Genomic DNA, 12,100 nt, shown 5'->3' with positions numbered 1-12,100 from the left:
GCGATCCCTCTGACTGTTGATGATCGTTTTCTCTCTCATCTTGTGCTTTTATTTTGTAGCTATCTGTGTCTATCAGAAATAGCTACAAAATAAAAGTCTATCTCTGCAGCTACACCTTCTTGTCTCTTTCTATGGCTTAAAGCACACAGCTTTGAATGAGCAAACTAACATTCAAATCAAGCTGATATGTTGGCCTGGTCTGAGCTCTTCAGTCTGCACATGTTAGTAACCCACCCTTTTTGACAGTAAAGTCATTCACTTGTTAAAAACCCAACGCCATTGCAGATAGGCCATTATCACACCTGTTTTGGTACTAAAGGGATATGTTTAGATCCTTTGAGGCACTTTATGTCTGTAATTGATTATGATGATGTGATTTATATGGATGCTTTGTCAGAATCCTTACTGATGCTAGATTCTGTCTATCATGGAGCACTGATTCAATATAAAGGCTTGTACTATTCACTGTATGCTGTATGCTCAGGTTGAGCGGTCTTCTTTGTCATGTTATAGCCCTAGCCACTGAATTGTTGTTATTTATAAGGCTATTCACATAAAACAGCACACATTTGCTGCCTTCTTACTTACTGGCTTGCATTCATCAACTCAATTTATCAAATGAGCATTCAGCTTTGCAGCTCCTTGCTCCTGGGATCAGCTGCAGAATCAACTAAAATTTCAGGAACTGCCCTCACTAAATGAATTGAATTAATTAAACGAAGTCACTTCAGGCTGCAGATGTTTTCCTTGAATATGTTTAACTTTTTTTCTGGCATTATAGAATTACTTTTACTAAAGCATGTGTTTTTGTTATTATTTAAGTTTCTAAAGTTTGTTTGTTTCTGTGTTTCATTCTTGTCTCACATTCTTCGCATCTATACATACAAATTATTATTATTTTATCTTATTGATCCCTTATGTGTTGATTTAATTGATGTTACTTACGCACGTGAATATTTTTTGCAGTGCAAAAACATCCACAGGAGGGCAAAAGCCACTTTATTTTTACTGTAGTGAGGATACGAGGGAGGAAATAAAGCGGATTTGAACGCTGCCAAAAATTTCCCGGGAAACGATACGACGTAATAAACCCTGCCCCTCCATCGCGCTCAGACAAAAGATGCGTTCGCTTTATTCTGCGGCTCGACCCTAGTTGTTTTTATTAAGGTCATCACACAACAGGACGAGCGGTCGTTCTGCTCCTTGTCTTAAAGCGAACACACCGTGCTTTAGGTTCCCTCCTCTTTCAGGCAAATACACCAATGAGAAAGCAAAACCTCAGCCGTCTCTCTTGAATATTCATGATTTTTCGCGGGCTTTGAGTGTCACATGGTCCTTTCGCGCGAAAAGCGACTCACGGTAGGAAGAAGAATAAGTAGCTTTTGAAGCAGCAGCAAGACAGAAACGCAGCGATGGCGGTGAGTAAACTCATTAAAAACAGGCGCAGTGCTCTAATGGGAGGGCTCAGCTTGTAGGCAGAGGCGCATTAATCTATACGAAGCAGTTTTTACCAGTCAGCTTTAGTTTTTCTGGGAAAATAAACTTTGTTCATTCGTCGAGTCACAACAATGACAGAGAGCGTCATCAAGAGTTGATGTAGAGCTTCATTCTTTGCCAGATATCAGAATTAAAAATATACGTTATGAAGTTGTTAACTGCGCGTGTTTTGCTAAGAACCGTTTTTCACCTTCGTAGACTGGACCCAAAACCCGTTGTTGTTTTTTTGTTCCTTCGCTGTAAAAAGGAGACCTGCCATGTGGTCAGTTAGCTTGTTTTTGCATCTGTAAACCGTCTCAAGTAACAACCGAGGAATAATAAAACTTTTTTGAATCTTTACACCCCTTGCATGAGTCCTTACATCTGGAATAATTGATTATAGTTTACTTACAAGCCATGTTGAGCTTTAAATGATTGGTTTCAATCAAGTAAAGAATCATTAAAAGATCATTAAAATACACTGTCCTGTAATACTTAAGCTATTAAATTACATTTTGCTTCTAATGTTGGCTCGCCACATTCTTAAGTGTAATAAACATGTCTTACAGTCCTACTTTTAAAGATCTATGGTCTTTAAGAAGTCACACAGCCCTATGAGTTTTTCTTCCCTTCTTAGATAAAACTAACTACTAAAAGTTACCAGTTAAAAAATATTTAAAAAAATTTTCAAATTGATGTACATCAAAACTACTTGAAGACAATAATCCTTTGACAGCAGTGGCACAATGTACCAAATGTATTAAAATGTTCTGCCCTCATCACCATCTCTACCTACTGTCTTTCTTGCTGCTGCCGTCTACCGAAAACAAAATGCAAAAAAACCTGAATCTGCTAGAAGAAAAATAAAATAAAAACGCAGACTAAAATTAAATGCTGTATGTGAACAGTGGAAGCTGTAGACAATGTCAGGTTACTTTTGGCAGTAAAAATAAGAATAATTTATTTGTTCTGAATTCGTGTTGTTGACAGGATTCCTCAGAGTCATACCACATGGCCACCAGCCCCAGCCGAGCCTCCAGGAGGGGAGACCTGACCTCCAGCCCCGGACGAGACTTGCCGCCCTTCGAGGATGAGTCGGAGGGGCTGCTGGGAGATGGACCCTTGCCTGGGGAGGAGGAAGAAGATGGAGAGGAACTGATTGGAGATGGAATGGAGAGGTGAGCGTGGATTTAAAATGGCCTTAAAGCTATGAACTCTGGGGTTTTTTTTTTTTGTTTTGTTTTTAGGGCTTCATAACAACTCTGTCTCTGTTCAGGGATTACCGTGCCATTCCGGAGCTGGATCAGTACGAGGCAGAGGGTTTGGACCTCGATGATGAGGAGCTGTCAGAGCTGTCGCCAGGAGCCCGAGCGGCCGCTGAGGAGGCCATGAGGAGGAGGGACAGGCAACAGGGAGCCAGGGGGCGCGTGAGGCCAGGATTGCTCTACGGTGAGGCTTGAGTGTGTGGATATTTGTCAGGGTGGTGATGGGTAGGCTATGATTAATTCTTTCATTTTGTTGGCTTCCAGACAGCGAAGATGAGGATGACGAGCGCCCGGCTGCTCGGCGAAGACGGCTGGCTGAGCGGGCAGCAGAAGGCGATGGCGAGGAAGAGGAAATGATTGAGAGCATTGAGAATCTGGAGGACATGAAGGTTTGTGATGACATTGGAGATGAGCTAGCACACAGAGGTTTTTCAGGTCCGGCTGTTTGGGACGTCTTTGTAACGCTTTCACATGCTCTGCAGGGCCACACAGTGAGGGAGTGGGTGTCCATGGCGGCACCGCGGCTGGAAATCTACAACCGCTTCAAGAACTTCCTGCGCACACACGTGGATGAAAACGGCCGCAACGTCTTCAAGGAGAAGATCAGCGACATGTGTAAAGGTAGTGCAGTTTTCAGTAAACTTTAATGTGTGGAAAAATACAATTGTTGGCTGATTTTTGGCAATGTTTGAATGAATCAATCTGAACCTGTAATCCAGAGAACAAGGAGAGCCTGGTAGTAAACTACGAGGACCTCGCAGCCAGGGAGCACGTCCTGGCTTACTTCCTACCAGAAGCTCCAGCTGAGATGCTGAAGGTTAGTGAACTTGTCATCTTGCTTAATGTCCTTTACTGTGCCTTTTGTTCATGCATTTATATTTAACTTTAGCGGATATTAAATGCTGTGAAAGTTAAATGTGAGTGTCCTTCAATTATTTTCTCCGGTGCGTGTCTGATTGTTCTTTGCCAGATTTTTGATGAAGCTGCTAAAGAAGTTGTGCTTGCCATGTACCCAAAATATGATCGCATTGCCTACGAGATCCATGTCCGCATCTGCAACCTGCCTCTGGTCGAGGAGATCCGATCACTCAGGTAACACTTCAGTTTTTACCCAACAGGTATTTTCAACTTGAAGGATTAATTCACAGTAGTAATGAAACTAAGGCGAGACCTCCACATTAGTCTTGGCGAGGCACATCTGTGGCTCTTCCAAAAAGGGCCGTCTATATATATATGAAGGAGCTACTTAGGTGAAGCTTTCTGCTCTTTACCAACTGTTTTCTTCTTCTGTTGTCCTCTTCAGGCAGCTCCACCTGAACCAGCTCATCCGGACCAGCGGCGTGGTGAGCAGCTGCACCGGCGTCCTGCCTCAGCTCGGCATGGTCAAGTACAACTGTAACAAGTGTAACTTCGTGCTAGGGCCCTTCTTCCAGTCCCAGAACCAGGAGGTGAAGCCGGGTTCCTGTCCGGAGTGTCAATCCCAGGGACCGTTTGAGATCAACATGGAGGAGGTGAGGGGAGGGCCGGGCTGGCTGATGGTTGGTTGTGAAAGTTGTAGTTTGTCTGCCGGGTCTGTGCCCAGTCTGAGGATTTAAAATTACTGCCTCCTTCCTGCAGACGGTGTACCAGAACTACCAGAGGATCACCATCCAGGAAAGTCCCGGTAAGGTGGCTGCAGGTCGACTCCCTCGCTCCAAAGATGCCATCCTCCTGGCCGACCTTGTGGATAGCTGCAAGCCTGGAGATGAGATTGTGAGTCTGTGTAAAGAAAATAAAATTGTCATATTTGAGGCAGGGAGGGTTGAAATTGATCAGAAAAGTAGAAATTAAAGACATTTGAGGCTAGATGGAAATAAACGTTTAGTCACATTTGCAGAAACATTAGGGTCGAGAAAGAGTTCATGCTGTGTTGCAAAACTAAATCAGTTTCATACACATGTAATTTTCAATGTATATTAAGGACTTAGAATATTCACAATCTGTTGTTTTAAAGTGATGCATGTTTTTCTGCTTATCAGGAGCTGACTGGGATCTACCACAACAACTACGATGGCTCTCTGAACATGGCGAATGGTTTCCCGGTGTTTGCCACAGTGATCCTGGCTAACCACATCACCCGCAGAGACGAGGGGGTCGCCGTGGCCGAGCTGACTGACGAAGACATCAAAGCCATTGTTGCTCTGTCTAAGGACGAACGTATCGGAGAGAGGGTGAGTAATCTGATACAAATAGTAAAAATGGAGAAAGGATGTTATTTCGGCTCTAAGGAAATAAAACAGATCACCCAACAAGTAAAAATTCAATTGTAAATGGAATGGAACCTTTATTAGTCCCACGTGTGGGACTAATAAAGGTTATCTTATCTTATGTCGTCTTTTAAAATGATCTTCTGATTGTAATTTGAAGTTTGAAATTTGAAATCTCTAGATTTATTAATTGAAATCTCTAGATTAATCTCTAAAAATTTAGATTTTTATGAAAGCTCAAGTCTCTAATGTTAAACGGCAAAGAATATTTAGAAAACAGTCTAGAAATAAAACCAACTTTTAAAACAAAACATCCATCCATCCATCCATTCACTTCCAAAACAAAGATTTAAAAAATCCTGTTGAATTTAATAAGTCCTTCCTATTTGTTTTAGATGATTCAATGCTAACTTACAGCTCAGTGTCATGAATGAAAATCAATCCCAGTTAGGCAAAAAAAAGATTGACGCAGATGGTCCACTTTGGCGACCCCTAAAGGGAGCAGAGGGTTAGGGTTAGAAAACAGACACTTATCTGTTAATTGTTTTTAGGAGTGTGACCACTGTGGCTGGTGTTGCCGGTTTCCCCAGCTAACTGCTCTATTATTATTATTATTATTATTATTATTAAAAACATGATGAACTGACTGTGATAGCAGATCTGCACTGGTCCAACCACTGCAGTGCAAATGTTTTGGTAACTCCTTTTTACTGTCTGCAGATCTTTGCCAGCATGGCGCCATCTATCTACGGGCATGAGGACATCAAGAGAGCGCTCGCCCTGTCGCTGTTTGGAGGGGAGCCCAAAAATCCAGGTAAAGCCTCTCATCTCTGAATTCGAAAGAACAACAGTGGATCAGTTTGTCCTCCCTTTAACTCTCCCCTTCTTCTCAATTCTTTCTTTTCCAGGTGGGAAGCATAAGGTGCGTGGGGACATCAACGCGCTGCTGTGCGGAGACCCAGGAACCGCCAAGTCCCAGTTCCTCAAGTACGTTTCAACACACAGTCGATGTTGTCAGTGGCTAAAGTTAATTAATTGATGGAAAAAAATAAAGGCCTGAAGTTTACATATGCAGGGCTGTATTTTGTGTCTCTTGACCGCAACTGTGCAACAGAGGTAAAATGTTGATGAAGAAATCTGTTGGGGGAGTAAAAGGATTGTTTCAGAAGATGCGCTAACGTGTTTCCATCTGCAGGTACGTAGAGAAGGTCGCGAGCCGTGCGGTGTTCACCACAGGTCAGGGGGCCTCCGCCGTTGGTTTGACCGCTTATGTTCAGAGACACCCAGTGAGCCGTGAGTGGACGCTCGAGGCGGGAGCGCTGGTGCTGGCCGACCGTGGAGTCTGTCTGATCGATGAGTTCGATAAGGTGAGCTGAATCCACGTATCCAGATTGGTGGGCACCCCCTCCTTCTCTTAAAAAAATAAAAATAAAAATGTGCATGTACCTGACTTTGTGTCCTCCCAGATGAACGATGCAGACAGAACGAGTATCCATGAGGCCATGGAGCAGCAGAGCATCTCCATCTCCAAAGCTGGCATCGTCACCTCGCTGCAGGCCAGATGCACAGTCATTGCTGCTGCCAACCCCATCGGTACGTAGCAGTCATATTTATTAGCTCAGTATGTTGGAGATGGATTCATTTTAAATGCTGATTAAGCTATTTTTGGCAGTTGGTTATAATCTGAGCTACTCTTTACAAGGATGCATAAAATAAATGGACACGTGCATGCAGCTTTTATGAATATATTAAAAAGTGAGCGTTGGATATAAGTCAGTGAAGTCTGAGAACAGGCCTTTTGTAATTAGTCCAAAGGAAGTGTGAGAGAGGCCTTTCAAGAGCAACATCATATCTCTTGTTTCCTGGCAGGTGGCAGATATGACCCCTCCCTGACTTTTGCTGAGAACGTGGATCTGACGGAGCCCATCGTGTCGCGTTTTGACGTGTTGTGTGTTGTTCGAGACACCATCGATCCCGTCCAGGTAGATGCAAACACACCTGATGCTGAGCTGCTGTGGGACACTGTATTTCTTTAGATCAAACTACAACTGAACTGGGATAATCATCTGTCTTCACCTGCTCTGGTGAAACTGACTAGTACTTCCAAATATTTAACTGAGAGGATTTATTATGTTTGTCATGCACCTCTTCCTCCTCATCTCCTGAACTGACGTCTGGGCTCTAACACACGAAAACATGCTTGTTTATTCCCAATATTGTTGCAATAACTGATTACCTCCTCTCTGATGTAAATTTCACTGTGGCTCTTCTGTTCTTCAGGATGAGATGCTGGCGCGCTTCGTGGTCGGTTCCCACATCAAGCATCACCCTAGCAGCAAGGAGGGGGGAGTGGCATTGGAGGAGGTGGTTCTGCCCAACTCATCCGACGTGCCACCGATTCCACAGGAGCTCCTGAGGAAGTACATCATCTATGCTAAAGAGCGGGTACAAACACATGCCACACAGATCCTCACTCAGGTTTATTTGTTTCTCTCTGGCTGGAATATCATAATTATGTAATCAGCCTGAAAGCTTGCGAAATGAGGTAGCTGTTGTTTTACATTATACGTTGTTTTTGTTTTTTTGTGTTACAAGTTTTGTCCAAACAAGATTTATTTTAACAAACAGTAAATAAATTATAAGAATTTGTAGGTAGGTGGGTGTATTGCAGCAAATTAAAGCTAAAGAAAATTGAAGGTAAAGTTTGTATTTTTTGTGTCTGAAGGTTCACCCGAAACTGAACCAGATGGACCAGGACAAGGTGGCTCGCATCTACAGTGACCTCCGTAAAGAGTCAATGGTGAGTCTGAAAAACTCCTCCCACTTTATCTCTCATTTACACATAAACATGTTTTTGAAATCCAGGGAGAGTAACTGAATTCGTCAAACCACTAAGAAAGAAAAGCGTGTGAGAACATGTGCTATACTCAAATTTGTTTCTCAGAGTCATCAAACTATTCATCTGTGACTGTGGAAATAACCCACTCTGGTTTGGTGTCACAGGCCACAGGCAGCATCCCCATCACGGTTCGTCACATTGAGTCCATGATCCGCATGGCGGAGGCTCACGCCAAAATGCACCTGAGGGACTATGTACTGGAGGACGACGTCAACATGGCCATCAGGGTCATGCTGGAGAGCTTCATCGACACACAGAAGTTCAGCGTGATGAGGAGCATGAGGAAGGTTTGTGGATGTTTTCTGTTGGCCTCAAACATTAAAATGCTTCTTCTCAAAGGCGAACGATGGACACATTTTTAGATTCAGTAAGACTTGTAGTTTAATTCAGTTTTACATGCAGAAAAGGCTTTGAAGTAAATCCAGTAATGTCTGAAAGCAGGGGCAGCTTTTTAGCTAACTTGAGGTAGTTTATTGGTACCAGGTTGCCAAAGGGCAGATGTATTAAGGCTAAACTAAGAACAGATTATTGATGTTTAGCAGCAGGTTTTCACCAACTTTGTAAATGTATTTATTATACATGTACTATACATGCAAACAGCCACTTTCTCTTTTAAAACCCTATAAATTTATGAAAAATCAACAAAATGAAGTGTCTATGGAGCGTGTATGAAGTGTATGTGATTCTTCCTGATTGTGTTTACTGACCTCATCTAATATTTTTGTCTGCTCAGACGTTCGCCCGCTATCTGGCCTTCCGCAGAGACAACAACGAGCTGCTGCTCTTCATCCTCAAACAGCTGGTGGCCGAGCAGGTCGCCTACCAGAGGAACAGATACGGAGTCCAGAACGACACCATCGAGATCCCAGAAAAAGATCTTCAGGATAAGGTACTGAGAGACACACCGGCAGTACGTTATAACTCTAGACTGGACAGGATGTGAAACTACACACACTTTAAATTTATTGTCCTCCTAGTCGTAAATACTCTTTTATCTTAGAAACTCACACTAAGGTCATTATAATAGGATGTAGTAGGGTAGGTGTAGGGAAATCCTTTCATCAGAGCAGTCAGACCTCCAGTGTGTAATGCTCAGTTGAACTTCAAAAAAATCAAATAGTAAAATGTGAGCAAGCTGGTGAACCCATTCAAAAGTGTGTTGGTTCCTGGAGGTCTTAAACTGATCACATATTTAATGAAAATGAACACAATCCTGAACCTGCCTGACTCTCCTGCTCCTCCCCCTCCAGGCGAGACAGATAAACATCCACAACCTGTCGGCCTTCTACGACAGCGACCTGTTCCACTCCAACAAGTTCAGCCACGACGGCAAGAAGAAACTGATACTGCAGCAGTTTTAAGAAGCCTTCCAACCTCACTCCTCTTCTTACACCTCCTACATTATGAGCTCTTACTTCGGTTTTGGTCATACTGGATTCAGGACTCTTAATTTTGGCTCTGAACTGATTGGAGGTGACTGAAGAGCAGCCGCTGTTGAAGGACTGTTATAAAAAGGATCATCTGATAAGGAAGATTTGACTCTGAAGGCAGCAGCTGATGACCACACTGTTTCTGATGGATTGATACCGGTGGTGACTGTAAATTATTTTAGATAAGCAATTCGTCAACAATAAATAAACTGCATGAATAATAAAAATAAAAAAAAAAAGAGAAAAGGAACATGTTTATTCTGTGCTGGGGGTCGCTGCATCTGCCTTCAGGGGGGGTTGATTGTAAATAAATGTACATGTTAATGTGGCGCCGTTTATTGTTTTGCGTAACGTTATCTGAATGCGTTGTTACATTGTCCAAACTCACTGACTTTGTATTTCAGACCTTGTTGCTCTTTCTCGGAGGTTTGTGCTCTCATCAGGAAGTTAATGTAGCTTGAACTGAAACCTCCATGCTTCATAAGTCTGGTTAAAATAAACTAGTGCTTGATGATGTCACTGTTTGCTTCATGATGGATTGCAGCTCTGTTTTGATTTCAAAAATGTATTTCATCAATTACTGGTCTCTGCTCTGACTTTTCTCCATGTAATTTAAAATCATCTAAAATGCACTGAGTGAAACGAGCGCCTCAACATTTTAGTTGAACTTGCAGATTGAGAGAGGTGCAAATTTTCTACACTTGTTATAAATGCATTGCCAAATTCTACCTTGTATGGATGAAAAGACCCAGAGCCTGTTGACGGGTGACTTTAATCTACAGTAGTAACATCAGAAGTTTGCAAGCGGTGTACATGATTCTAGTTAAACAAGCCTGATGACAACAACTGCAGCAAATTAAAGACAAGTTATCCTGGGAGTGTAAAATCAAAAGAGGGAACATATGATGAAAAGATATAATAAATTGCAGTGTTAACTGTGGGAGAGGGAATAGTGCGACTCCCACTAAATAACTTGCACTATTTCTTTGTTTACGTTGAGATTTAACATTGGTTATCTTATCCAGCAGAGCAGCCTGAGCCCTGTGCCAAAGACCAAGTTCAGTTACCTGGGGTATCTCTCTAGTAACTGGATTCACTTACCCTAACATAAACAGGCATGTGGAGCTCAAATCTGAATCTGACCAATCACATACGTTGACCCACTATTGATCATATCATTGATTTATCACATGAGCAAAGGTGTGCATGACCATCACTAGGAGTTGAGGGTGAAAACACTGAAATCTTGCCCCATCCCATCATGTAACCTACTGAGCTCACCTGAGGTAAGGTGAGAAACATCAAGACAAACAAACATAAAGAGGGAAATGTGGCATGCGGCGAGTTCTACGCTGTGGGCTCTTGCTGAATGAAGCTAGGACAGCCACTGATGTTTCTTCATTAGTGACAGTTTTCTTGCATCCACATTTTGGCAAATCCAACACTGAACCAGTTTCACGAAATTTAGCAAGCAGTTTGCTAACTGTAGGATGGGAGATGGGTGGTTTCGTAGGGTGTCTTGCATTGAAATCTGCTGCAATGACCCGGTTACTGCGTTCACCAGATATCAACACAATTTCGATCCACTCCTCACGTGTTAACCTGTTCGACATGTCAGTGGCTGTGCACAAAGAGAAACTTGTAAATAACTCATGAAAGAATACAGTTACGTTGAAACCAAGCACATCATTGTTTTTCTTGTGACATTACCAATAAGTTTGATGTGTCACATGGCAACAAAAGTTGTATCCAAGATGGCCGAATTCTAAATGGCCGCCATGGTCACCACCCATCTTGAGGAGTTTGCCCCTGTCACTACCCGATCCGTACCGGAAACCCGATCGGTACCCGGCATGCGCGAGAGGAAGTGACGTAAGAATTGCGCATGCCGGGTACCGATCGGGTTTCCGGTATGGATCGGGTAGCGACAGCCCCCTCACATGGCCACATTGAAAAGCCTCGGATACGTAAGCGTAGAGCTTGCCACCCAGGCAAAAGAAAAATAGAGCTATATCACGTTATAACGTGAAAAGTATATTGTTAGAACAATAAACTTTTCATGTTATAACGTGATATAGCTCTATTTTTCTTTTGCCTGGGTGGCAAGCTCTACGCTTACGTACTCGGATGAGCTTGCCTCATCCTACAAGTTGTGCCTCCATCTCTTGTGTCCAGGTCAGACGCTGCACTGCTGTGCTGCTCCACATTTTCTCTTTCATTTCTGTTTGTGCGTGAGCAGTGTGAGAGGCTGCGTTGAGGGGCGACAGGATTTCAAACAGGTTTGATTATCTTGCGACCATACGATTGATGATTGGGAGCTGGTCGTGAGGTGTTAACTGCTTTTCGTTACCCCATGTATACTACACGATGCACGACACACGATTAAGGCAAAACACGGGCCGATCCCCAAAACGGTTGCGCGACTGAAAAATCGGCTCAAAATGGGCCAAAAATCGCACAGTGTATGGCCAGCTTTTGGAGGCTAGCTCCAAACAAATATCTGCAGCTTGGCAGTGTATACAGCACAATAAGCCCCGACCTAATTCTTTTGCAAACGTTACATCTTTCCACAGGTCTCCACTTCATCAGACATCACCTAGACACAGAGCTGGATGAGGCCAGCACAAACAGCGGCCTATTCGACGAAGATGATGGATCCATGGGGTCAGGAAAACCAGAAGCAGGGGAGCTGAAGAGGTACCTTTCATGTCCATTCACTGGAGGTGTTGATCTATTGCATGGCGTTCCTCACACTGTCAATCAAAGTCAGTACAGCTCTTCCTG

At 43.1% G+C, this 12,100-nt stretch overlaps 1 protein-coding gene across 1 annotated transcript; it reads left to right on the top strand.

The window, feature by feature from the left end:
- The first annotated feature begins 1,267 nt into the window (after nt 1–1,267).
- Nucleotides 1,268–9,835, top strand: mcm2 (minichromosome maintenance complex component 2). Its single transcript, XM_085407137.1, has 20 exons — nt 1,268–1,418; nt 2,467–2,654; nt 2,753–2,925; nt 3,006–3,130; nt 3,224–3,362; nt 3,461–3,558; nt 3,712–3,833; nt 4,045–4,252; nt 4,359–4,493; nt 4,760–4,951; nt 5,708–5,801; nt 5,896–5,974; nt 6,183–6,354; nt 6,454–6,580; nt 6,857–6,969; nt 7,268–7,432; nt 7,713–7,787; nt 7,991–8,173; nt 8,620–8,775; nt 9,137–9,835. The coding sequence occupies exons 1-20, from the start codon at nt 1,413–1,415 to the stop codon at nt 9,245–9,247; spliced, it is 2,661 nt and encodes an 886-aa protein (XP_085263263.1). The 5' UTR covers nt 1,268–1,412; the 3' UTR covers nt 9,248–9,835.
- Nucleotides 9,836–12,100: the final 2,265 nt, after the last annotated feature.

This window comes from Rhamphochromis longiceps, linkage group LG5 (genome assembly GCF_057381845.1).
Source record: "Rhamphochromis longiceps isolate RC_006_pf linkage group LG5, R_longiceps_female_GT1.1, whole genome shotgun sequence".
Taxonomy (NCBI): Eukaryota; Metazoa; Chordata; class Actinopteri; order Cichliformes; family Cichlidae; genus Rhamphochromis; species Rhamphochromis longiceps.
Note: the sequence above shows the minus strand (reverse complement) of the source record. Positions and strands in the feature narration are given on the sequence as shown.